The sequence below is a fragment of the Ahaetulla prasina genome, chromosome 1 (assembly GCF_028640845.1).
Source record: "Ahaetulla prasina isolate Xishuangbanna chromosome 1, ASM2864084v1, whole genome shotgun sequence".
Taxonomy (NCBI): domain Eukaryota; kingdom Metazoa; phylum Chordata; class Lepidosauria; order Squamata; family Colubridae; genus Ahaetulla; species Ahaetulla prasina.
Genome location: NC_080539.1, coordinates 302,391,782 through 302,419,629, shown reverse-complemented (window position 1 = coordinate 302,419,629; position 27,848 = coordinate 302,391,782). Strand labels below are relative to the sequence as shown.

General features: G+C 40.4%; 1 protein-coding gene across 2 annotated transcripts; it reads left to right on the top strand.

Annotated features, from left to right (window-relative positions):
* The first annotated feature begins 318 nt into the window (after window positions 1–318).
* On the top strand, window positions 319–27,584 carry ZFYVE1 (zinc finger FYVE-type containing 1). 2 transcript variants are annotated; one of them, XM_058161944.1, is made up of 12 exons: window positions 319–627; window positions 1,575–2,401; window positions 11,788–12,292; window positions 13,813–14,027; window positions 16,778–16,884; window positions 18,190–18,298; window positions 20,409–20,506; window positions 20,599–20,716; window positions 21,942–22,112; window positions 23,115–23,295; window positions 25,527–25,640; window positions 25,984–27,584. In XM_058161944.1, the coding sequence occupies exons 2-12, from the start codon at window positions 1,904–1,906 to the stop codon at window positions 26,214–26,216; spliced, it is 2,349 nt and encodes a 782-aa protein (XP_058017927.1). In that variant the 5' UTR covers window positions 319–627; window positions 1,575–1,903; the 3' UTR covers window positions 26,217–27,584. The 2 variants fall into 2 exon arrangements, with proteins under 2 accessions (XP_058017927.1, XP_058017928.1); XM_058161945.1 differs by lacking the exon at window positions 319–627 and adding an exon at window positions 655–770.
* The last annotated feature ends 264 nt before the right edge of the window (window positions 27,585–27,848 follow it).

The window sequence follows — 27,848 nt, the reverse complement described above, 5'->3', positions numbered from 1 at the left end:
AGTTTGAACACTTTATCTCCAGTAAATCGTAATATGCTGCAAATGTTAAAGGCTCATGTTTATTCAAATATTCTGAACAGTGTATATTCTATTTGGTCCATGCATTTTCTTACTTCTACCACTGTTTTCCCATAATTATGAGCCCTGGGACTTTTCTCTATAAGCTGTGCGATTCTGTTTTACTGCTTCTGAGGCGCTCTCTCCGTTTCCAAAGCAGCAAAGCTGCACGCAAAAATACTGCACTTCCCACAATGCAACCTTTCCTTCCTTTCTCCTTCCCATTTGACCACCCATCTTCCTGCCTAAAAAAAAAAAATAACCCCGAAGTTCCCTGAGATCAGCTGATCAACAGTGACAACAAGGGGGAAAACAGGCGATTTTGGGACTGGCCCTTGTATCTACAGGGGCACCAGGTTCACACGCTGGGATCCTGATAGTTAAATCCTTTTATCGGTGGGAAAAAGGGATCTCTCCCTGCTCACCGTCGGGTTTAGTATTTAAAAAGAGGAGCCGGGGGAGGAGACAACGATTTGACTACTTAGTCACTGAGACTTGCAGGGAGGAAAAGAAGGAGGAAGACGATGCCTATTGTTTTATAAACAATAGATCGGGCTGCGTTGTTCTTCTGTACGGTTTGTTTTTGTCGCCTTATTTTACTCCGCTTCCTCTCGCTTATTCTTGTTTATACGGGGAGATTTAGCGCCTCTCGAGAAATTAAATTTAGTTTACGATTATCTGGATGCGGTGCTTTCAAGTAACTCAGTCGAGCCGTGAGTTATATATTTTGTTCTTTAGATTATCGGACAGGGTTAAGTCAAGATCCTCCCATGGTAGCGTGTGAGTCGCAAGAAAACACTGAACCAACGTGTTTTTAGTAACCACTCTTCCCCCTTCCTCCTTTCTTGGCCTGTTTAAAAGCATCTTAAAGTTATTTTTATTGCTTTACTTTAAGGAAATAATTAATCACTATATGATATATTGTCTATTTGTAGGGTTTAAGAATATGTCCAACTTTGATGTGGTTTACTTGGTGTGTGTTTATGAAAGATGCTATCATTGAATAGAATAGAACAGAACAGAACAGAACAGAATAGAATTTTTTTATTGGCCAAGTGTGATTGGACACACAAGGAATTTGTCTTGGTGCATTGCTTGGAAGAGTACAGTCCAAAACACCTTTACTTAAGAGTAGGTGCCACACAATTTGATTGAATGGAAAGTAACTTATAATTATTTAAAACAAAAAACATGGGCCTCTCAGTTGAACTGGTGTTCAATCCTATACTTGTTTGATAAAATCATCCTTATTAACATGGTAGGAAGATCCCCAATCATATTTAATCATATTTGAAGCTCAAATTGAGATTTTGTATATGACTATTTTAATCAAAAGTATCTTTTGTTATGCAAAGATTTTAAACATAACCCATAACTGTTTTTCACTTTGGGGGAGGAATACATTATGTAAAGATAGTAACAGGCTTTTTAATATCTGAATCTTTTATTGCACTTATGTATATGTGCAGGTCTCTCTGTCTATATATATTAAATCAATGTTTTCCCTTCTGTTTTAGATATTACAAAGAAAAGACTTGGCTTATTTTGGAGGCATAACAGATTGTTTTTCTTACATGTATCCAAGTTTATTGTGACTTTAAGTGTGGAATTTTTACAGCCCCCCTCAATCATTATGGGAATTTGTATTTACAGTTCTTAGGCCAAGTGGGATTTTTTTAATGCATTTTATGAAAGCACCATAAAGGTGAAGAATCAAAACTGATACATATATCCCAGCTTTTATAGTTTCCTCTCTCTTAAGACAAGAACTAATTTTAGTCCTTTGGCAAACCAATGTATGTATCTGATAAAAAATCCAGTTTTATAAAGTAATAATTTGTGGAAGATGAGTGCCCAACCTCCATCTGTAGATAAGGGACTGAATACCACACTTTTGTGTCAAGAAAGCTATGCTTGCAGTGGCACAGATGAAGCAATCTTTGAATGTGATGAATGTGGAAGCTTGCAGTGCCAGCGTTGCGAAGAAGAACTGCATAGACAAGAAAGACTTCGAAATCATGAACGGACTCGAATCAAACCTGGCCATGTCCCATACTGTGACACCTGCAAACTTACAAGTGGCAGCATCCTGCAGAACAATATCATAAGCTCTAGACAAAGGGCAACAGTAAGGTGCCAAGCATGCAAAATAAACTTATGTTTAGACTGTCAGAAGAGAACTCATGCTGGTGGAAACAAAAGGAAACATCCCATTACCGTGTACCATAGTGGCAGACATCATGGGCAACAAGAGGAGGAAGGAATGGATGAAGAGACCAAGAGGAAGAAGATGACAGAGCATGTGGTAAGCTTCCTGCTGGTGGATGAAACAGAGGAGATTCAGGTAAGAATTGTTGTATGCTTTGAAAATGAATAGAGATTAATAAGAATGTCTTATTTGGTTCAGGATGAAGCTGTTTTGGAAAAAATAAAGTCACTTATTTTATTTATTTATTTATTTTTTTTTCAAATTTATATACCGCCCTATCTCCCTAAGGACTCAGGGCGGTTCACAGGCAGTTAAAATACATATAAATACAGATTAAAAACAACAATTAAAAAACTTATTCTATTGCCCAAATTTAAAATAGTATAAATAATAAAAACCCCTTAAAACCCATAACTTTAAAATCTAATCCAGTCCCGCGCAGATGAATAAGTATGTTTTAAGCTCGCGACGAAAGGTTCGGAGGTCTGGAAGTTGACGAAGTCCTGGAGGGAGTTCGTTCCAGAGGGTGGGAGCCCCCACAGAGAAGGCCCTTCCCCTGGGTGTCGCCAGACGGCACTGCCTAGCTGACGGCACCCTGAGGAGTCCCTCTCTGTGAGAGCGCACAGGTCGGTGGGAGGTATTTGGTAGCAGTAGGCGGTCCCGTAAATAGCCCGGCCCTATGCCATGGAGCGCTTTAAAGATTGTCACCAGCACCTTGAAGCGCACCCGGAAGGCCACAGGTAGCCAGTGCAGTCTGCGCAGGATAGGTGTAACACGGGAGCCACGAGGGCTCCTCTATCACCCGCAGCCGCATTCTGGACTAACTGAAGCCTCCGGATGCCCCTCAAGGGGAGCCCCATGTAGAGAGCATTGCAGTAATCCAGGCGAGACGTCACGAGGGCGTGAGTGACCGTGCATAAGGCATCCCGGTCTAGAAAGGGGCGCAACTGGCGCACCAGGCGAACCTGGTGGAAAGCTCTCCTGGAGACGGCCGTCAAATGGTCTTCAAAAGACAGCCGTTCATCCAGGAGAACGCCCAGATTGCGCACCCTCTCCATCGGGGCCAGTGACTCGCCCCCAACAGTCAGCCGAGGACTCAGCTGACTGTACCGGGATGCCGGCATCCACAGCCACTCTGTCTTGGAAGGATTAAGATTATCACTCTTAAAGTTTTCCTTCATATTTGTATCAGTTCATATTCAAGTGATACTCTCCTTTTGATTTGACAAGATACATGATAAGTGAGAGATGGGCATTTTATGGCCATTGGGTCACATCCGGCCCCTTGGCTGTCCCCTTCTGGCCTGCATGGATTGCTTTTATTTCGAAAATGACTGCTATCTTTTCCTACTGTCTTCAAGCATCACACTAAGCCATAATATAATTGATTTGGTTTTAGCATAGCTTGATGAAAATTCAAGTAATATGGTTTATAATTTATGGCTTAGTATAGCATGTGTATGGAGACAATTGTGGCTTATATAGTAAATTATGTGGTTAGGCCAACCATTTCTTAATAATATGTGAGTACCTTGTCAAACCAAAATTAAAGAAATCAAATTATAGTTTAGCATAATTGATCAATTACATTAATGTTTGGACACTTACCAAAATGGTTTTTTCTTCATGGGTTCCTATCCCATTTGCCTTAACAGAGCTTTTCTGCAATGTTTCCATACACATAAAAAGATCAGGATAAATTGTACATAGGAACCTAATGGTTGATTTGTTCTGATGCTGTAGGAGGCAGAGGCATCATCATTTATATTGCTGTTATTCTTTTGAGTTTATGAAGAAAAATTTTGGGCCTGACTTCTGGGAAACTAGCATTGTAATTCCAAAGTCCATAAGCAACTTTTGCAAAACTGAACTGTGTAATCATTTATATCCAATGAGTACAAATTGAATGAGTCATCGTGAAACGGTTTCAGTGGCATAAGCTACTGTTTATTGAATGCCCAGTTTAAACCTTTGACCAATATCTTTAATAAAAACAATAATTTTGTTTTTCTGCCTTTAGTTTGTAGTCTTTCTTAAAAAAATGGTAACAAGCACCACAACCAATTAATTGTAATTTAATTGATCACCATGGCCAATTGACTACAATTCCAACATGTCTATATGGCACCAGGTTACAGAAAATGTAAATCTAATTAGACATTATTGCTGTTTTCTGGACATGTTAAGATCATGGGAAAAATATCCATAATCATATTATCATTAATCATATTATTCATCTCTCACGTATAGTAGCAATTTGTTGAATTGAGATGATGAACAAAGTAGGACAATACTATGTAGGCATTTAGCAAATATGCGACTTTAATGCTGCTGAAGTTTTCGACTGTTAATGCCTTTATAAAACATTTAAACAATGCATAAAAAAGATTAAATTAGAAAAAGATACTAAATTAAGAAAACATGATTAATCTGTTGTCTGGGGTTTTTTTCTCCCTTCATTTCTGATTGGGCTGTACAGTATTTTAAGTTCAAGGGAAAATAGTGTTCCAGAGTACAACCAGACTGTACCAGTCTGCAACTTCTTAAGCAGATATACATTGGAGTGGTCCATTCTGTACTTTTCTGACTAGCCACACTTTTCATGGCCGCCATTTGAGGAATAATTAAGCCCTGCATGCAGCCATTTTGTGCCAGTATTCTCAAAATTCAATGTATCTATTTGTTCTGGCACAACATTTTTACTTTTAACAAGTGTTTTATATGAAGGAACACTAAAAGTGGCTCTGCCATGCACAGAATGAAGTTATACATTTAATTCTATCTCTGTAGGACTTTGTAATTTCATTTCATTCCACATGTAGACCTAGTATCCCTTTTCTGTACATTGCAAATTTTGCTTAGAAATGAATATGATGAAAAATATTTATTTATTTACTTATTTATTTATTTATTTATTAAACTTATATACCGCACCATCTCCCGTAGGACTCAGGGCGGTTCACAGGCATATTAAAAACAATATAATAAATAAGCATTAAAACCCAGTTAAAACGAAATATTATCATGGCCTGATCACTAAAACAGTAAAAACCGGTAAAACCCCCATTAAAATTTAACTAAAACATTTTGTTCTTAGGCTAGTCCTGCACGCTGGAATAATAAAGTTTTCAGTTCCCGTCTGAAGTCTAGAGGTCGGGTAGTTGTCGTAATCCCGGAGGAAGCTCGTTCCACAGGGCTGGTGCCGCCACAGAGAAGGCCCTCCCCCTGGGGGTCACCAACCTACATTGTTTGGTCGACGGTACCCTGAGGAGGCCCACTCTGTGGGAGCGCACAGGTCATTGGGAGGCAATCGGCGGCAGAAGGCGGTCTCGAAGGTATCCCGGTCCTAAGCCATGGAGCGCTTTAAAGGTGATAACCAAAACCTTGAATTGCACCCGGAAGACTACCGGTAGCCAGTGTAGGCCGCGCAGGATAGGTGTTATATGGGAGCAGCGCGGTGCTCCCTCTATCACCCGCGCGGCCGCGTTCTGGACTAACTGGAGCCTCCGGGTGCTCTTCAAGGGGAGCCCCATGTAGAGAGCATTGCAATAGTCCAGGCGGGAAGTGACGAGGGCGTGAGTGACCGTGCGTAAGGCGTCCCGGTCAAGGAAGGGGCGCAACTGGCGAATCAGGTGGACCTGATAAAAAGTTCCCCTGGCGACGGCTGTCAAATGATCCTCTAAGGACAGCCGATCGTCCAGGAGAACGCCTAAGTTGTGCACTCCCTCCCTGGGGATCAGTACTTCCTCCCCCACAGTCAGCGATGGTGTAAGCTGACTGTACCGGGACGCCGGCACCCACAGCCACTCTGTCTTGGAAGGGTTGAGTCGGAGCCTGTTCCTCCCCATCCAGACCCGCACGGCCTCAAGACATCGGCCCATCACCTCAATGGCTTCATTGGGGTGGTTCGGGGTGGAAATGTACAGCTGAGTATCATCAGCGTACAGATGATAATCCACCCCGAAACCACGGATAACCTCACCCAGCGGCTTCATATAGACGTTGAACAGAGAGGCGAGAGAACAGACCCCTGAGGCACCCCACAAGTGAGGCGCCTAGGGGTCGACCTCTGCCCCCCTGCCAACACCGTCTGCGAACCGTCAGAGAGATAGGAGGAGAACCACCGATAAACGGTGCCTCCCACCCCCAATCCCCCCAACCGTCGCAGCAGGATACCATGGTCGATGGTATCAAAAGCCGCCGAAAGATCTAATAGAACCAGGACAGAGGAACAACCCCTGTCCCGGGCTCTCCAGAGATCATCCACCAACGTGACCAAAGCCGTCTCGGTGCTATAACCGGGTCTGAAACCGGACTGGAACGGATCCAGATAGACAGTTTCCTCCAGGTGTTGAGGAAGCTGATTCGCCACCACACTCTCAACAACCTTCGCTAAGAAGCGAAGGTTGGAGACTGGACGATAGTTCGCTAAAACAGCCGGGTCCAGGAAGGGCTTCTTGAGGAGGGGCCTCACCACCGCCTCTTTCAAAGCGGCGGGGAAGACACCCTCCAACAAAGAAGCGTTGGTAACTTCCTGGAGCCAGCCTCGTGTAACCTCCCGAGTGGCCAGCACCATCCAGGAGGGACACGGGTCCAATAAACATGTGGTGGAGTTCAACCTACCCAACAACCTGTCCATGTCCTCAGGAGTCAGGATCAAACTCAGCCCAGATAACATTCTCAAGACTTGTCTCCGCCATCCCACCTGAATTTATCCAATCAGTGACCAAGCCGTCCCGAATCTGAGCGATTTTATCAGACAGATACTGAACAAAATCCTCAGCGCGTCCCTGTAAGGGGTCCTCCCGAGCCTCCTGCGTGAGCAGGGAGCGGGTCACCCTAAACAGGGTGGCTGGGCGATTATCTGCCAATGCGATGAGTGCGGAGAAATAGTTATGTTTCGCCGCCCTGATCGCCACTAGGTAGGTCTGAATATATGACCTTACTAGTGTTCGGTCAGGTTCAGAGCGGCTGGACCTCCAGGCGCTCTCTAGGCTTCTTAAATATAAATTTAAGGGTTTGAGGCGAGGACTAAAATTGATTCTTTATATGTCTTATTTAAATTAAAGGCATCCTTTAATAAGCATTGAACAAAATACCCACTTTTCGTTCTCCCAGAAATAAATTTAATAGTTAAGTATGGTAATCCAGGATCCTGTTGTTTAAGTGCTGGCTGACTCAATGGGAAAATATCACAAGAGAAAATGATAGATCCCAAGAGCCAGTTTGACCTAGTGATTAAGGCACCAAACTAGAAACTGGGAGACTATGACTTCTAGTCTATCCTTAGGCACAAAGCCAGCCATTAACTCTTTCTCAGTCCTAGTCAGAAGACAATGGCAAACTGAAAAAAAATTGCCCAGAAACTTGCAAACTTCCAGATACTCTCTAGGACAGGGGTCACCAATCTTTCCGACCTCAGGGACCACTAAATTTATAATTTTAAATCCTGCGGATCACTAATATGAATTTTTTAAAAAGATAAATAGTATTTAGTGCAATATAAAAATGCAAATAATTTTTCAACGGACCACCAAAATTTTCTCACGGACCACTAGTGGTCCATGGACCACTGGTTGGTGACCACTGCTCTAGGAATCAGTACTGACTAGAAGGTATAAGAAAAAGAAACACCAACTTAAAAAAACAAAATTATTTGTTGAACAAAAATGAATTTTCTTTTCAAGATGCATCAATTTTTCCACTCATTTCTTCCTCAGTTTAATCCTTATAACAACAATATAAATTTATTCCAGTTGAGTAGGTGACTGATTTAGGTTTGTAGCTTGGACCTAATTCTCTCTTAGGCTGATATACCAAGTATTGTAGAATTATTATGAGACGTGAACCACTCTTTTATAGACTTTTGTGTGTGTTTTGTTTTGAACAGTCATTGAAAGCCAAAGTTTTTGTATTTGTAATTTAACCATTGTCATGTTGCTTTGATTGTATATAATCCTACTCTAAGAGAGTCTATAAGGTTTTTAGAGCAGGGGTCTCCAACCTTGGTCCCTTTAAGACTTGTGGACTTCAACTCCCAGAGTCCCTCAGCCAGAGCAAAGCTGGCTGAGGTAATCTGGGAGTTGAAGTCCACAAGTCTTAAAGGGACCAAGGTTGAAGACCCCTGTTTTAGAGTAATAAACATTTGGATAAACATTTAAACTGAACAGTGGGGACAGAGAATTAACTGATATAGAAAATCTCTGTCCCCAGCAATCGAAAACTAAAAGGGTTATCAGTGCATGTAACATAGATGTCTGTATGGGTAAGACTATCAACCATGCTATCAAGCAAAACCAAGCATTTAACAGTGAGTGCCGTACCATGTGCACTAAACCAACAGGTGGCAAGAAAGTAGGGGCAGTCAACACAGGTTATGTAGACAGTAAACACAAGATCAATCCAAATGGACTCAAATGTCTATACACCAATGCACAGAGTATGAGGAATAAACAGGGTGAATTAGAAATCCAAGTAAATGAGGGTAGATATGATATTGTTGCCATTACGGAAACTTGGTGGGATGAAACTGACAAATGGAACATTCAGCTAGAGGGATATAAATTATTTAAAAGAAATAGACCAAATAAAAGAGGAGGTGGAGTTGCACTATATATAAGAAATAACTACATCTCTACAGAAATAGAGCACAACAATGATGAAAATCATCTTGAATGTATTTGGGTCAATATAAAAGGGTGAAAACGATATTGCCATAGGTCTATACTATAGGCCACCCAACCAAACAGAGGAAGTAGATGAACTTTTGCTAGTCAGCTAACTAAGGTATGTAGGAAGCACATCACAGTAGTAATGGGGATTTTAACTACCCTGACATCAACTGGGAAACAAACTCTGCACCAAGTGGAAGATCCAACAGGTTCCTAACAAACCTAGCAGACAACTTTGTTTCCCAAAAATAGAGAAGGCGACAAGGGATCAGCCATATTGGACTTAATTCTCACTAACAGAGATGAAATGATAGAAGGTGTTGAAGCTACAGGAACCTTGGGGCAAGTGACCACGCAATATTGGAATTCAACATTAAGCAAATACAAGTAGTAGAACAAAGTCAAACTAGAGTCTTGGACTTTAAGAGCTAATTTCAATAAACTTAGAGAGAGCTTGAGAAGGATTCAATGGATGAGAATCCTCAGGGGGAAAACAACTCAAGAAGCTTGGGAAATTTTGAAAAGTGAGATTATAAAAGCACAGTCTAACACAATACCAATGAAGAAGAAAAATAGTAGATCTCAAAAGAAACCAGCATGGATGCATAAAGAACTATCTGACAAATTGAAAGACAAAAGGACAAATATAAAAAGTGGAAAGAGGGCAAATAACTAAGGCAGAATATCAGCAAATAGCCCGAGCCTGTAAAGATGAAGTGAGGAAAGCTAAGGCTCACAATGAACAAAGGCTAGCGACAAAAGTAAAAATAACAAAAAGCTTCTTCCAACATGTTAAAAACAAGAAAAAGTCAAGGAAACAATTGGCCCATTGCTGGGAGAAAGTGGCAAGAAGATGACAAGCAACAGGAGAAAGCAGATCTACTTAACTCATATTTTGCATCTGTCTTTACACAAAAGGAAAAACAATCCAACCTATCAAAAACAGCACTACAAAAAACAGATTAGAAACACAAGTTAAAATAGGGAAGAAAAAGGTAAGTGAACACCTGTCTACCCTAGACGAGTTCAAATCACCAGGACCGGATGGATTACACCCCAAGGTTCTGAAGGAACTGGCAGACGTGATCTCAGAACCACTGAACTATATCTTTCAAAGATCCTGGAGCACAGAGGAGCTGCCAGAGGACTGGAAAAGAGCTGATGTAGTTCCCATCTTCAAAAAAGGAAGAAAAACAGATCCAGGAAACTACAGACCTATCAGTCTGACCTCAATACCGGGGAAGATTCTGGAAAAGATAATCAAGCAACGAATCACCAAACACCTAGAAGCAAACAAAGTAATAACCAAAAGCCAACATGGGTTTGTCAAAACAGATCATGCCAGACTAATCTTATCGCATTCTTTGACAAAATGACAAAATTAGTAGTCCAGAGGAATCCTGTTGATATAATTTACTTGGACTTCAGTAAACCATTTGATAAAGTAGACCATAACCTACTACTAGATAAAGTAGAAAAATGTGGGTTAGACAGCACCACCACCAGATGGATTCGTAACTGGCTGACCAACCGCACTCAACGTGTAGTCCTCAACGGAACTACATCCACATGGAGGAAGTATGCAGTGGAGTACCCCAAGGCTCTGTTTTAGGCCCAGTACTCTTCAACATCTTCATCAATGACTTGGATGAGGGGATAGATGGGGAACTCATCAAATTTGCAGATGACACCAAGCTTGTAGGAATAGCCAACACTCCAGAAGATAGGCTCAAGTTACAGAAAGATTTTGACAGACTTGAACATTGGGCGCTATCTAACAAAATGAAATTCAACAGTGAAAAAGTAAGGTTCTACATTTAGGCCAAAAACAAAATGCACCAGTACCGTATATGTGGTACCTTGCTCAATAGTAGTACCTGTGAGAGGGATCTTGGAGTCCTAGTGGATAACCATTTAGATATGAGCCAGCAGTGCAGCAGCTGTTAAAAAGCCAACACAGTTCTGGGCTGCATAAACAGAGGATAGAAACAGGATCATGTGAAGTGTTAGTGCCACTTTATAATGCCTTGGTAAGGCCACACTTGGATTATTGCATCCAGTTTTGGTCGCCACGATGTAAAAAAGATGTTGAGACTCTAGAAAGAGTGCAGAGAAGAGCAACAAAGATGATTAGGGGACTGGAGGATAAAACATATGAAGAACGGTTGCAGGAACTGGGTATGTCTAGTTTAACAAAAAGAAGGACTAGGGGAGACATGATAGCTGTGTTCCAATATCTCAGGGGCTGCCACAAAGAAGAGGGAGTCGGGCTGTTCTCCAAAGCACATGAGGGTAGAGCAAGAAGCAATGGGTGGAAACTGATCAAAGAAAGAAGCAACTTAGAACTAAGGAGAAATTTCCTGACAGTTAGAACAATTAATAAGTGGAACGACTTGCCTTCAGAAGTTGTGAATGCTCCAACACTGGAAATTTTTAAGAAAATGTTGGATAACCATCTGACTGAGATGGTGTAGGGTTTCCTGCCTGGGCAGGGGGTTGGACTAGAAGGCCTCCAAGGTCCCTTCCAACTCTGATGTTATGTTATGTTATGTTATGTTAGAGTCATTCTAGGATTAGAACGACATACGACAAATACAGCTGGCTTCGCCTTTTGAAATTGCCAGTTATCCCCACCTATTTGGGGTCTGGTAGAATAAAGATATATAAATAGTAGCATTCTTGGAAGAGGTTATTAAACTATGGGGGTCCCTTTGATACAGGTCTGTTGAACTCTGAGCATTGCAAAGTGGCAATTGGCGGCTTGATTAGAAGTTAGATTTAGGTAGTAGTAACAGTTCAGCAGTTATAATGTTCTCATAAAATCTTAATTTTTCTTTCTTGTGTTGGAAGGTGGAAAACGAAGAAGAATTTATCAGGAAACTGAACTGCAAGCCTGACCAACATGTAAAGGTGGTGTCTATTTTTGGGAATACAGGGGATGGTAAATCTCATACCCTTAACCACACCTTCTTTTATGGGCGTGAAGTCTTTAAAACATCTCCAGCACAGGAGTCTTGTACAGTAGGTGTTTGGGCTGCCTATGACCCTGTTCATAAAATGGTAGTGATTGACACAGAGGGTCTTCTTGGTGCCATGGAGAATCTAAGTCAGAGGACCCGGCTGCTTCTGAAGGTCTTGGCTATTTCAGATCTCATCATCTACCGTACACATGCTGACAGACTCCATAATGATCTCTTCAAATTTCTTGGAGATGCTTCGGAAGCATACCTGAAACACTTCACCAAAGAACTAAAAGCAACTACAGCCCGTTGTGGATTGGATGTTCCATTGTCCACTTTGGGTCCTGGAGTCATTATCTTTCATGAAACTGTGTACACACAGTTATTGGGTGCTGGTGAGTAGAATTCAGTGGAAATATGTTGTGCATGAAACTTGGACAGGATGCATTGATGTAGCATATCTTCAGATGAAGCACTCTTTTTCAGCAAAGTGCTGAATCGAAGTATTGCTCCCACTTGGATTGAATTGATCACCCTGCTTAATATGGATGTTGAAATTGACTACTGTAAATATGCTGTCTGTCTGTCTGTCTGTCTGTCTGTCTCCCTTCACCCCCCCCCCCTCTCAACATATATCTGCCCATCTTTCAGGCAATTCTGAGCGGTTCCCTGTAAAATCATTTTAAAAACTGAAAAAAACACTGAAAATATGAAATAATAAAAACAATAAAAAGAAAAAACTGACATCAATCCATGTAAACACTTGGGAGAAGAAAAGAAGATCTTTAAGACTTTACGGAAGGCTAAAAGGGTGGAGGTCTGCTGAACTTCAGTGGGAAAAATGTTCCATAGGTCAAGAACTACCATGGAAAAGACATGCTTCCTAGCTCAAATTAGATGACAATATTTGGGGGAGGGAACCAGGAGCAGGCCCACCCTATCTGACCTGTTAGGACAGGTAGATGTCTTTAGGAAAAGGCGGTCTCATAGATAGTCTCATACAGGGTTTTGAAGGTGATGAACAGCATCTTGAATTGTACCCATAAAAACACTGGAAGCCAGTGCAACTCGCACAACAGAGATGTTATATGGACAAACTTAGGACACCCCAGAACTGTGTTCTGGACCAGTTGAAGTTTCCGGGTGGTCTTCAAGAGCGGTCCCAAGTAGAGTTACTGCAGTAACTCAAATGAGAGGGGACCAAGGCATAGGTAACCATGAGCAAGGCCTCCCAGTCCAGGAAAGGGTGCAATTGGTGTACCAGATTAATCTGTGCAAAGCCCTTCCCACCAGCGATGGCTGCCACCTGCTTTCTGAGCAGGAGCACTGGGTCCATGAAGACTCTTAAATTCTTCTGGGAGGCTAATGTGCTTTCTTGTACGATCGGTTGGCTGCTGTGAGAACAGACTGCTGTAGTCCAGTAGTCTGTTCTGGACTATATGGGCCAGGGATCCAATGAAGCCGGGTACTGTTTATGCTCTTAAGGGAGCTTATTTCCAGGTGAGAATGAGATGATTTAACCCTTAGAAGCTTATATCATTTTTATCCCACTCTTAATTTTTTATGATTTGATTATGGCCCCTGTTTAGGTGCATGAGTCTCTCTGTAGGGCTTCTGATTATTTGAAGATGTGATTTAAACAGAAATGTGATTACACCAAACATCCATCTAGACATGGCATAAATGCATTGCACATATGTTTTCTCTCTTGTGCTTCCACAAATATAACAATAAATATAACAATCCTTAAAGGTCTAATATAACCCATTTGTTGCGTAATTTTGGCTATCTCATCGCTGTTATTTTACCCTGCTCTCCAGAATATGACACTATGCCAAATATTCCAATATGCCAAAAATATTCAGAATTATGTGGTTCACCATCATACTAATAATTGCATGTTAAATCCATTCAGATACTCCTACTGAGGTGCCTGAGAAACTAATTCAGGATCGATTCCGCAAACTTGGTCTCTTCCCCGAATCCTTCAGCTCAATCCATTACAAAGGGATAAGGACACAAAACCCGCCAACAGATTTTTCTAGTCTCAGGCATGCTGTGGAGCAGCAGCTAGAAAATAATACCACCCGTTCTCCACGTCCTCCTGGAGTTATCTACAAAGCACTCAAAGTAAGTAAAATTTGCTCTATAGAAATAAATCCAGATTTATAATTGGGACAGCAATGCTAATGTTTTCCAGTTTAGATCCTGTGGCAGGAGCCTACGTTCCAAAACTTACAGTTGTCCCATTTTAATTCATGGTATAATTTGATATAATTCTTGTTCAAATTATATGCCTAGCTTCTCATCCTGTTGATAAGGCCCTGAATTTAAAAACGTAATCTAGAGCAATCATGTCTCAAGGATTGGCAAGCCCAAAACAGCAAGTGAGTCAAACCGCAGGAGTAAAAAGGATCTGATCTTCCTCATCTGTCTACGACTAGGTCTAGGAAAAATGTGCCAGATCCTTGGCAATTCAGCAGTTAGTTCAGAACTATTATTTACTCTCTTCTGTTAAATAAATAAAAGTTTGATTAACTTTTTATGTTTTAACTTAGATGTAACTAAGCAACCCAGAGTTACCCTAGGGCAGTGATGGCTAACCTTTTTGCCATTGTGTGCCAGGAAGTGGGGGGGGCGGGGGGTCACACATGCCCATGCCCACACCCATAATTCTATGTGCCCTGCCCCCATGCATGCACACATGACCCCCCCGTTCCCCCCCACTTCTGGCACGCGATGGCCTGGTAGGCCTGTTTTTCTCTCTCACCTGGCTCCAGAGCCTCTCTATGACTCTGGGGAAGGCGAAAACGGCCTTCCCCACCCCCACCCCCTCCTGGAGGTCCTCTGGAGGCCAGAAATGGCCTCTTTACCAACTTCCGGTTGGACAGGAAGTGATGTTTTTTGCTGTCCTCAGCCTCCAGAGACTCTTAGGGCTTCCGGGGTGGTGGGGAGGCCATTTTAGCTCTCCCAGACTCATAGAGAGGCTCTGGAGCCAGGTGAGAGAGAAAAACGGGCCTTCCCCACCAGCCCCCAGGCCTTCCGGAGGCAGGAAACAGTCTGTTTCCCTACTTCTGGTGGGCCCAGACGGCCCGAAAATGAACTGGCTGGCGCACACATGCATGCCAGAGCTGAGCTTGCATGCCCACTGATATGGCTACGCATGCCACCTGTGGCACACATGCCACAGGTTCACCATCATGGCCCTAGGGGAAGATGGGTAGCAAATAATTTTTATTAATAAATAAATAAACAATAAACAAATAAATACATGCATACGTGCATACATACTAAATAAACTGAGCTAGAAGAAACTTGGGTCTCGATGTGGAGCTAGTGAAGAGCCCATGCAGATTCAATTCCTTTTTTTTTTTTTTTTTTGCCTGCTTTGGCAGAACTAGTTTTGATAATGTCTCTAATCTAAACACTCAGTGTCTCAGACTGGGTGCCAGATCACTATAAATACATAAGCAGTCAGAACTGAGCTATTGTAGTGCAATGGAAATGTCCATATTGTTACCAGGGTAACTGACAGGACATGGTCTCTAGGCAACAACTCATTCCTTGGTTTGCCGTGACTTTCCTCAATTTCCTTAAGCGAGAAACTAGATTTTCATTGATAGATACCAGATATGTGGTACCTAGAACAAACAGGCTAGAACAGGCTCTTCAGGGAGCAATGTAAGATGTTGAGTAGCAGCAGAGAAATGTAGCAATACAAATTCTACTGTACTTTACCATGTGAAGTTTTTGAAGTGCAGACTCCTTGAAATGCTTCTTCACTAAAACTTTGTCTTCACATTTCTCATGGAGTGGATTTTTCTTTTGTCCTTTCCTGCAGAAATGAAATGAAATGTAGGTGATATAGTCAGCGATTATTGTTACCTTCCCTACCACTATTTGATGAATATGCATGATGCAAAGAAATGTATCTGTTTATTCCATGAAAAAAATAATACTAAATTACCTAGCATTATTTTACTACCCAAACCTTTTGTAGTTTTCCAACATTAAACATGATTTAGGATAACGGCTGTACTCAGCCATTAGCTTTTAAGATGTATTCGTTTAGGGTTTATTTTCAAATTAAAATGAATGAAAAAAGTGACCCTGGATAGATAAATAAATGAAAATAGCAATCCCTCAGGGAAATTTTTTCCTATAAGGTTTCCTTAAAAAAGTTCTATCCTGGCTAAGAATTCCCAGAGGGTTAGGAGATTAATGGCTTTTTTATGCTTGCTTATGGCTAGCATCTGCAAAGTTCACACACTTTCTAAAGTTTTGATTTTGCTATTAATACATTTCCTTTTGGGGAACAAGATTTTATTTTTTTTATGCTTTTCTATGCTTATATCTCAGTTGATGATTAACTTCTTCATTCATAACCGTTGGAATGCTTCCTAAATATTTTTTTTAAAAAAATTGTTGTGGGCTAAAAATGTATAATGGAAAATGGGGAAGGAATACAGATTATTCTGCATGTGATGTTAAAAGACAGATAACAGAACAATAATGGAGCAACTAATAGGTTTTATATTAAGGCACAAATATGATAGTTTGTTTGATGTGTTCTTTCAATTGAATCGCTTATGGTTCATTCATAAATCATCGTTAAACAACCAGGGATTTGTATGAGGGGTGAATCCAATCCTGAATTCCCAAGTACTCTATTTTTTCATTTCTTTTAGCAACTGTACACATGAAATTCAGTTGTGCGTTCAGAGGCATTGATGACTATAAAAGAAAAAAAGGGAGGGGAGAAGTTTTAAGGATCATTGGCTGTTGATACCTTGACCTATATCTTTCCACAAAAGTGTTGTGTATTCAACATGCTTACCATTCTATGCTTATTAATGATTTCTCTTTCTCTTGTTATCCAGGCATTAAGTGATCGGTTCTGTGGTGAAATTCCAGATGATCAGATGGCTCATAGCTCCTTTTTTCCAGATGAATATTTTACCTGCTCCTCTATATGTCTCAGCTGCGGGTGAGTAGATATGAAGAACGCCCATATTTGAATAAAGGCTCCTATTATCTAGTCCTAGAAAATGTACTATATGTTGTAATGTTGGAGTGATTCTAAGAGTAGCAGGGCATCATTTGGTTTTGTTGAAAAGTTTCTTCCAGTATATATTACAGATTATGTCTGCTACTAAACCAGTGAGTTGTGGCTCGTACACTTATGAACATTGGATGACTTTCAAATTGAATTTTTATTTGCTTTGTTTGTTAAGATGTATATGACCTGACAAATTCATTTTAAATGGCCTTGGTACTATTTTAGATAATAATTAACCTTTCACATTAAGAAGATATGATTTTTGATATCATAAAAACATAACACATCTAAATTGACTATATTTGCTTTTGGATAACACTCAGTAGATTAATCTAGAAATGGAAGTTCCATTTGTTGCAATGTCATATTTCCAGTTTGAGTTCAATAAATAGTTCTCTGATATTAGAATGACATTTGACCCTCATCAAATGGAACTAGAGACCAGCTAAAATCCACACCTTTAATCATGCTGATTAATGCTAAAATTGTAGTATTTATTGTAAGAGCAGTTCTCTATTGATACATATGTCTTTTCTTTATGTGAAATTTCTGTTGTCCTTTTCATTTCTCTTTTGTTTTGTTGTTGGTATAGATGAATAATTTCTCTTTGTACTGTTACGGCTGTTTCAAGGTAATCAAGTGAGCATTAGATTTTGATAGTTATAAAATTACTAGGGGAAACCAAGCTGTGTATAAATATAAGGTAGTAGGACCCCAAATACATCAAATATTCAATTTCAACCATTGTCAGAAGAGACAAAAGTGCAGAAAGATAAAATAAATGTCTCCATCTTTTTGCTGACTACCTTTGAATAACTATTGCAATGACATTTTCCCTCTTCAAATGGGTCTATCTTTTCCTGTCAAGATCTGCCAGCAGTGATACTATTGTAAGGTCATTATTATCAAATCATGTTGTTATACTACACTACCATAAATCTAATATAGAAACAGTATAGGGACCCTTCCCTTTAGGTGAAGGAACAAAACTTAGTTTTATCTCTTTTTCCAGTTCTTCCTCCCCCCATTCCATTTTTTTTTTGAAAACTCACTTTTTGTGAAACAAAGTATGTAAAAAGAGTTTGAGTCTAATGTTACTTAGGACAAGCTTGTACAATTGAATTATTATTATGCTGTTCTGAGATATGTCATGCCAGCTATTTGACCCCTGATCCGTTTTGGTGTTTTTTTGTGTGTGTTTTTTTTATTTTTTTGCTTTTTTTGCAATTTTAGAAGTGGGTGTAAGAACAGCATGAATCATGCAAAAGAAGGAATGCCTCATGAAGCTAAGAATCGCTGTAGGTACACTCATCAGTATGATAATCGAGTATTCACTTGCAAGGTGAGTGGAGCAAGGAAAGTGGCATTTCTGGTACTGGAGGAGACCTTCAGCTAAGCTGAAAGTGATCCAGAGTTCATATGCAGTGGTTTAGCAGCTTGCAATGGGAAATGGGTTTGTATTGTTTGAACAATTAATCAGTGGATCAACTTGCCTCCAGAGGTTGTGAATGCTCCAACACTGGAAGTTTTTAAGAAGAGATTGGATAACCATTTGTCTGAAGTGATATAGGATTTTCTGAGTAAGCAGAGGGTTGGACTAGAAGACCTCCAATGTCCCTTCCAACTCTGCTATTCTATTCTATTCTATTCTATTCTATTCTATTCTATTCTATTCTATTCTATTCTATTCTATTCTATTCTATTCTATTCTATTCCAGGGGTGGGTTCTACTTACCTTGCGTGCTCACTTTGCTCACGTGCCGAGTTTTACTACCAGTTCTATAGAACCGGTCCAAACCGGGGGCAACCCACCACTGTTCTATTCCATTCTAAATGGGTTTGTATTGTTAAACTGTTGCCACCTTAATTAGACTGCCTCATTATTTCCACAGTCAAAAGGTCTTCTTGCCAGGTTATTTGGGAAGATAGGTAATTGATGATTTTCATCTAAAAGCAGAAACATTACTCTATTTCTCAAGGAAATGTCCAGTCCTAATACACTACTAATGCATTTTTTCAGATGAATTAGGAGCGAAGCTGTTTGGAACAACTTTTTAAAAAAATTCCATTCAGAGTCCAGTCCTAATTCACTACTAATTCTTCAGGTGAATTAGGAGCAAAGTTATTTGGAGCACCAAATTATGAAACTTTAGAGAAATCTGCATCCATCTGATGCTGTCTTATCTGTGGATTCTTGATATACAGTATGTCTGGGATGGTTTTTTGAGGCAGGGAAAGGCTGCTTTAAAAATGAGCAATTTCCCATTGTTCTTAGCATACTCTTTGAAACACCACAGAAAAAAGGAGCAAATCTGTAATAGAGCGAAGCCTTTTGTTTTTTTCTTTCATAGTTCAATTTTCTGCTACTTTTTGAATCCCAGTTGCTTGTCAGATGGATTTGCATCATTTCTTTCTCAACCACATTCCAATTTACATTAGCCAGGTTTTGGGATTTCTTAGATAAAATTGAAATTTTTTTTAAAAAAAATCTCTGGGTATTTCTGGCAATGTACTGAATTAAAATATTTTTTTAACCTTTTAAAAATATGTTAATCTTTTGGGATATTACGAATAAGGTGTAAGGTGGGACAGATAAAGTAAAGAAGGTCCCTGCAATCCCTCCTTTCCTTTTTTATGTGCATATTATATAATGTAGCTAATTCTAGGAGTCATAAGTAATAGAAACAACATGAACTGGGAGCTGGGAATTTATTTTGGTAGCTCCCAGATAGTAGTTTTCAGCTAGAAATGATGATGATTTTTCTAATTTATTTGTGGTTTCTATTCTCTGCTTAAAACCATGATAAGTTTTATATAAGTTTATGTGGTCATAAAAATGTAAAAAAGGTGTTGAGACTCTGGAAAGAGTGCAGAGAAGAGCAAAAAAGATGATTAGGGGACCGGAGGCTAAAACATATGAAGAATGGTTGCAGGAACTGGGTATGTCTAGTTTAATGAAAAGAAGGACTAGGGAAGACATGATAGCAGTGTTCCAATATCTCAGGGGTTGCCACAAAGAAGAGGGAGTCAAACTATTCTCCAGAGCACCTGAGGGTAGAACAAGAAGCAATGGGTGGAAACTAATCAAGGAGAGAAGCAACTTAGAACTAAGGAGAAGTTCCCTGACAGTTAGAACAATTAATAAGTGGAACAACTTGCCTCCAGAAGTTGTGAATGCTCCAACACTGGAAGTTTCTAAGAAGATGTTGGATAACCACTTGTCTGAAGTGATGTAGGGTTTCCTGCCTAAGCAGGGGGTTGGACTAGAAGACCTCCAAGGTCCCTTCCAACTCCGTTATTCTATCCTATTCTATTCTATCCTAAGCAAATATCCAACTCATGAGATTTCTTACTATTATTTCTTACTACTTCCTTTCTAAAAGAAAAATTTTGTGCGCAGAGTAGGCTTGAATATTTGAAGAGTAAAGTTTTTTAACTGATATCCTTTTCAGGGTTGTTACGAACATGGTCAAGAGGTTAGGGTAGTGCCCAAAACATCTGCTTCTACAGATTCCCCTTGGATGGGCCTTGCTAAATATGCCTGGTCAGGGTAAGTATAGGTCCATCCCTTCCCTTTCTGCTCTTCTAGTCTTATCATTTCAAGAGGCTGAAGTGAGCAACTCTTTTCTTCCCTACTTGCAGATATGTAATTGAGTGCCCCAATTGTGGAGTTGTGTACCGTAGCCGACAGTACTGGTTTGGGAACCAAGATCCTGTGGATACTGTGGTGAGGACGGAGATTGTACACGTCTGGCCAGGAGTAAGTTTGTTGGCAATGATTGGTTTCCAGCTTTTTTTTTTAAACCATAAGGATTGGAAAGGGCCACTTAGATAAAGGATGGACACACTTTGAGCCGAGGTGTGTGTGTATGTGTGTGTGTGTATGTGTGTCAGGAACAGGAGGGTATCCAGTGATGCCCACTGTTTCAGGCCTGCACAAAGTGATTTGGTTTGTTTTTTAACATTTTGGAAGTGTGTTGAAGGTGCATAATGAAAGCCATTACCATTCACACCCTTAAACACTTCCCTCAAGATTTTGGCTAAGGTGCTAAGGAGGCACACCCAAGCTACTAGAACTCACCCAATTTAGGCTACTGAGTCCAATTAAACCAATCTCAGTATGATTGCTACCAACCTGCCTTCCATTGAGGACCTGTATATTGCACGAATCAAGCAGAGGGCCGTGAAAATATTTGCAGATCCCTCGCATCCTGGACATAAACTGTTTCAACTCCTACCCTCAAAACGACCTATAGAGCACTGCACACCAGAACAACTAGACACAAGAACAGATTTTTCCCCGAAGGCCATCACTCTGCTAAACAAATAATTCCCTCAACACTGTCAGACTATTTACTGAATCTGCACTACTATTAATTGTTTCATAGTTCCCATCACCAATCTCTTTCCACTTATGACTGTATGACTATAACTTGTTGCTGGCAATCCTTATGATTTATATTGATATATTGACCATCAATTGTGTTGTAAATGTTGTACCTTGATGAACGTATCTTTTCTTTTATGTACACTGAGAGCATATGCACCAAGACAAATTCCTTGTGTGTCCAATCACACTTGGCCAATAAAATTCTATTCTATTCTATTATAATTGATAATAGGTGTTCTTTATTCTGGGTTGCTAACGCCTTCCCTGGAATTGACACGTAGAAAAGAATTTCCAATGACTGGATGTTTAAAGTTCTTCCTAAGTGACATGTCATTCCAAGGCAAGTGTACAGAACTTGCGCCACTTCTGGTGTTCTGCACTTTGAATTTAGCAGCTCTTGGCAGCATGTCCTAAAGCCCCTGAAATCTACCCAAATGTGTCCTGGTCAGGACAGATCATTCCCCCAATTATTTCGATAGTATTAATATTGTTTTGCTATTCTTTACATAAAGGGAAACATCTGGTGTTTGATGAAAAGTAGCTTAGCAGCCGCAGCCAAACAAAATAAGATGTCTTCATTACTGTTTCATTTCAGACTGATTGCAGCCTGAAGGACAATAACAATGCTGCTCAGCGCCTGATCGATGGAATGAATTTCATGGCACAGTCAATGTCTGAACTGAGCTTGGGACCTACCAAAGCTGTAACCTCGTGGTTGACAGATCAGATTGCTCCGGCTTACTGGAAACCCAATTCCCAGATTCTGGTACCCAACACCACCATAATTATTTGCAAATGTTTCTTGTTTTTCTTTACTTTGCTTTTTCTGAAGAGCTGAACTAATGGCTCATGAGTTGTTTAAATGCATTTATTACAATGTACAAATCTATAGACTTAAGGGTTTTTGTTTTGCTTTGCAGAATTGCAAATAGTTACTCCCCCTGGAATGAATATAAATTGTTCCTAGGAGTTGTTGTTTTTTAAAGCCTAGTGGGTGTGGTGGGCAGACTGTCTGAAACATAAGCTGGGTTTTCTGTTTTCTGTACTCTTGAAATGTAGAAGAACAATGCACCACTTTCATATCCAGGGTGTAGTTTTCATTCCAACAAGATTTGTTTCTACATACTATATGCTAATTGACCAAGCCTATCTTTTTCTGCTCCTTTAAAGTCAGAATGAGACACAATTCGTGACAGTAACCAATGGTTGGTTATTTTGACTTTCTCCTTCTCTCTTTTCAGGGCTAAAAGCTAGCCCACAAGCATCTTGGATAAGACACCCATGCTGTGCCTAATAATCCCTATGCATCTGCCAAGATTCTCTCAGGAGGCCAGCTTAGTGAAGATATCCATATTAGTGAGGGATGTAGCAATGTTGGTTTAATCTATTCTTCCCTGATCTTGTGTGATTCAAATATATTTAATTACAATTTTCACCGAGCCATTGTCCAATGACAGAGCGTATATTTTGCTTGGAAAGGGCCTAGGGCCTAAATAGAACTGGAAAAGCTCCTGTCTAAAAAAGTCAGTCAGCACAGATGCTAAGCTAGACAGATCAATAGATGATGCCAGTTGACAGACAACATTGTTTCTGTGAGAATGAGAATTGAATTTGATTATTTTTGAAGGACATTAAGCTGAGGAAAGCTAGTTTTGCCAAAGCCAATTGAGCGGCTTAAATACCTCTTCATCAATTTTTTTCTTCATTTTTATTAAATGGGAAAAAATACCTTGCAATGTTTTGACTTTGTTCATCCTTTCTTGTTCAGAATTGTAGGAAATGTGGCATATCTTTTAAAGATAATGACACCAAGCACCATTGTCGGGCTTGTGGAGAAGGTTTTTGTGATGGATGTTCATCCAAGAGCCGCCCTGTCCCCGAACGTGGTTGGGGACCTACACCTGTGCGAGTATGCGACAACTGTTATGATAACAAGGGCGTTCAGTTAGGTAATCTTATTTTGATCGTACTACCATATTTCTCCAAAAACAACGCCAGGTCTTATTTTCTTTTGACCCCTGAAAAAACAGCTAGGCCTTTTTGGAGGGTTCTAATTGCTGACTCACCTCGCAGTGGTGGCACTGACAGCCCCGTCCAGCAGTAGCCTGCTGCTGGCCCACTTCTTCTGTAGCTGCTTGCGGCCACTCTCACGCATTGCCCTGGCCTCCATTTTGCCTTCAGATGCCTTCTGAAGGTTTCAATCTGCACTTAATGTGTGGATTGAAACCCGGGTTTCAATACCACTTAATGTGTGGAACTCATTAGATGATTTTAGGCTACTCACTCCTCAGATTATTGCTGTGGAGATAAAATTAAGGGAGATGCCAATACATGCCATCCTAAGGTTCCTGGAAAAAAATGAGATATAAATGGGGAAAAATGCAGTAAAGAAAATATAAGAAATTATTACTTTGGGGCAAGTAATCATATACTGTAAGCAACCTGAGTATTGTTCAGTTTACTGTTCATGCAAGTCTCTCATATTCATAATAAATTGTTAAAGCATTAGGTTTTTTCCCCCAGTAATTTATCTTATTTAGTTGGTGGCCTTGCCAACTTGCATCTTTTGTTGGCTTAAAAACCAAACCATTTTAGGATATTTATTTAAATTTATTGGCTGCCCAACTCCAATGGACTCTGAGCAGTGTACAAAACTAGGAAAGCTAAAGAAACCTCTAAAAACTTTGAATCCCAGGCCGTTGAGGCAAAAGTAACAACACAAAACATGGCCCATTGAATACATAATAAAAATCAACCCCAGACTGAAAGTTTTTTGAGGTTTTCTGGAACCTCAGGAGAAAAAATGCTGTCATTATCTCTGAGGGAAGGGTGTTCTAGTGCAGGGGTCTCCAACCTTGGTCCCTTTAAGACTTGTGGACTTCAACTCCCAGAGTTCCTCAGCCAGCAAAGGTCTGGGAGTTGAAGTCCACAAGTCTTTAAGGGACCAAGGTTGGAGACCCCGGTTCTAGTGGGTGGGAGCTGCAAAAGAGAAGCCATGCTTCTTAGGGTCCACAGACTGGCAAAGCTAAATGGAGGGGACCTGGAGGGCATCTATTCTGCTGGATTGTACTGGGAAAGCAGAAACATTTGGAGATAAACGAGATAATCACAACGGGACACACAATACTGCTAGCTTTATAGGCTGCTGTGAGGATGTCACTCCTAAGTGTCACTTGTTCATTTGATAGCAGCTGGAAGTCATGAGGATTTCTCAAAGGCCAACAGAAAGATGAGAAATAGTCCTCAAGTTTACCTATGAACACATTCATTTGGAAAAGTTACACAAATTTGGTTGAAGCTCTTAATACCGGTATTTAACTCTGAATGGATTTTGGCTTCCACTGTAGACTGGCTGGGATATCTATGGGAGCTTTATAGAAGCATATGATTAGAAGAAACCATTTAGCCTACTGAATCCAAATTAAAGAATCTCTGACAGATGCCTGATTAATCTCTGTTCAAGTATATCCTTCAATGGGAAGTTTATCACCTTGTTAAGATGTAGCTGTCAGTTTTAGAAGCCATATTAGGCCGGAAGCTTCCATGCTGCCACTTTCTCATGTGTGGGAAAGTAAGAAGGGGGATTTAGCAGAGGGGTTGTCTTTAGACATAATAGCATTCTTCCTGTCCGTCAAGGTCAGGTCGATCCTGCATCTGGAGAAGGAGTGGTTGGAGTGCTGTCTCAAGATGGGACGGATGATGATTGGAGCATGTGATCGGCTGAGAAGTGAGGGGATAGTTTTGGGGTTTTTTGATTTACTGAGGGAAAACCCGGACCTCTCAGATTCAGATTTTCCCAGATATGCCAGTTTACCTATTCTAGTAAATAGAACTTTGCAAAATGTTTGCTTCAGAGTTTTACTGGGAGCTGGTGGGTTTTCTGGAACGCTGACAGTAGCCTTGTGACGAAGTTTTTCCTAACAGTCAATCAGAATCTGCTTTGGGTAACATAAGACAATTATTCTTATGTTGTGTTGTTTTTAAAATAGGGTTAGGGCAGGGGTCTGCAAACTTGGTTCTTTTAAGACTTGTGGACTTCAACTCCCAGAGCTTTGCTGGCTGAGGAACTCTGGGAGTTGAAGTCCACAAGTCTTAAAAGAGCCAAGTTTGCAGACCCCTGAGTTAGGGGATTCCTCTGGGGTTGTGCTTTTGGTTTTGAGCTCTAAGATCTGTTTTGCAGAAGTGGCTGAGGCAGCAACAGATGAGGAAGGTGGAACAGTGATTGCCAGGAAAGTTGGTGAAGCTGTGCAGAACACTCTCGGGGCTGTGGTAACCGCCATTGACATCCCACTGGGTAAGTGCTACAAGTGGCTTTAGAAAGGTTCTGAGCTTACTATCATGTTTCCCCGAAAATAAGACCCGGTATTATTTTCTTTTGAGCTCCAAAATAAGTATTAGGACTTATTTTGGGGGGATGTCTCATTCCCCACTGCCCCCATGCACTTTAAGAGTACATGGGAGGCCCTCTTCTTCTGCTTGCTTGCGGTGGGGCAGGAGGCTGCGTAGCACACGTAATTAAGGTATAAACATTCACAAACATTAAATTTAGTTTTTTGTAAATAAACGGAAGAGACTTTGTAACTTTTGCCCTGCTTCGCTGATAACTAGTTTTGCGGGATTCTTCTGATCATTTGCAGGTCTTGTGAAGGATGCCGCTAGGCCTGCCTACTGGGTACCTGACCACGAAATCTTACACTGCCACAATTGCCGGAAGGAATTCAACATCAAATTGTCAAAGCATCACTGTCGTGCTTGTGGCCAGGGCTTTTGTGATGAATGCTCGCATGAGCGCAGAGCTGTCCCTTCCCGTGGTTGGGATCATCCAGTTAGAGTCTGTTTTAATTGCAATAAAAAGCCTGGTGATCTTTAACCCTAACTTTCCTTCTGGGTACGCAGTAACACCGTAGCTTCTCAGGGTTAGATAAAAAGGAAAAGAAAAAAAAGAAAAACTAGGCAGAATGCATGCTCCTCATGTCTAGCCTTCTTTACATGTGTAGATTTCAGTAATGTGGAATAATCAGTAACCCAGAGAAGGCTTGATTGCCAGTTGTGATCATGGAAGTTGGGGATTGGAGTATGTGGGGAAGCTTGCAATAAATTGAGGAATCCCAAATCCAGTATATATCAGACAACTGTATGTATTTCTATATCTGTATAATGTAGTATGCTAAATGCAGCTGGCTGATGAAGCAGTGATAATTTACTGTTAACATTGAAACGTAAATAGAAATTGGTTTTTTTAAAAAAAAAAGTGTAATGGATCAAGCACAACCTCTTGAGTGCCTTGGGATTCATTTGCTTGAAGCATTCTGCTACTTACAGCATCATGAATTTCAATCATTGTGATTCTACAAGTTGGTCACTTGAAATAATCACCATTCATGAGCCTTGGTTTTGGATACAGAGTACCAGGTCTTTGGTGTGGCCATTGCAGCTCTTATCACCCCTATTTATTTTATCCCATTCTGGCTTTCTTCTGCTGGTGGGGTCTTCCCCGTCAAAGCCAGAAAGAGGAGGAATGCTATTTATTACTATGTGCACAGTCTGAAGCCCTTTTATTAAACACAGTTTAAGCTTGGAGAGAAATTAAATTTGTGGCACAAACCCCAAACTTACCTATTAAAGCCATTCCAGTTTAATTCTGAGGTGATGAATCCTTACTCTTCTTACCCACAAACTTGTGAGGATGTGGATTTCTTTGTGATATATTCTCATTTCTTCATCAAACCTCTCCAGACTGAAAGCAATGGTAAGTATGAAGCAAATTTCCATACCTAGCAGTGTAGTATTTGCTTAGCTTCCTAAGCTTTAGTTCTTTGTAAGTTGGCAAATGTCTGAAAGGACCCTCAAAGCACTCAAACAAAACTGAAAATGGGCTATCCTCCGAGTGTACAAGCAAATGAGACAATGGCATATATTTTTTTTACAACACCCCTGTACTGAACCACTTTGAGGCATTGATCTAATCACTGAATAAAATCATAGGATTAGGCTTTTCCGTACATCTTGTTACAATGATAAACAAGATCCCATCAGAACCTTAATTTTGCCTCTTCTGAGTCAAATGGCACATTCCTGTGGTGGAGACTATCTACATTAATAATGGCTGGACTTTGGCATGATATCTAACACTGTTTTCCAATTTATTAAATATATTCTTGTATATCTTGACGCCTGAAATCCTGTTATAGGACTGTATTAAATTAAGTGCTATAAAGGACTTACCCCTTCTAAACAAGTGTGATTTTTTTTCTGAATGCCTGCCTAGTTTTACGCTGTCACTAGAGAAAATACGGTGTTGACTTTGTATATCAAAACAGAATTGGATTATATAGTAACACAGCTCTCAATTATACATGATTTAATATGTATTTTGTAATTAGAAGCTGAAGTCTTTCTGTCCTATAAATATATATAATTCTATCCTCCAAGGTGGAGGATTCCCCCCCCCCATACTATTTTTAGTTTTGACTTGTGGTGGATCCTAAAATGGAATTTGTTT

Coding starts and splice junctions, on each gene's coding strand:
- ZFYVE1 (XM_058161944.1), top strand. CDS start 1,904: ATGAGTGCCCAACCTCCATCTGTAGATAAGGGACTGAATACCACACTT. Junction 20,717..21,941: donor TTGTACACGTCTGGCCAGGA/GTAAGTTTGTTG, acceptor GTTTCATTTCAG/ACTGATTGCAGCCTGAAGGA. Junction 25,641..25,983: donor CGCCATTGACATCCCACTGG/GTAAGTGCTACA, acceptor GATCATTTGCAG/GTCTTGTGAAGGATGCCGCT.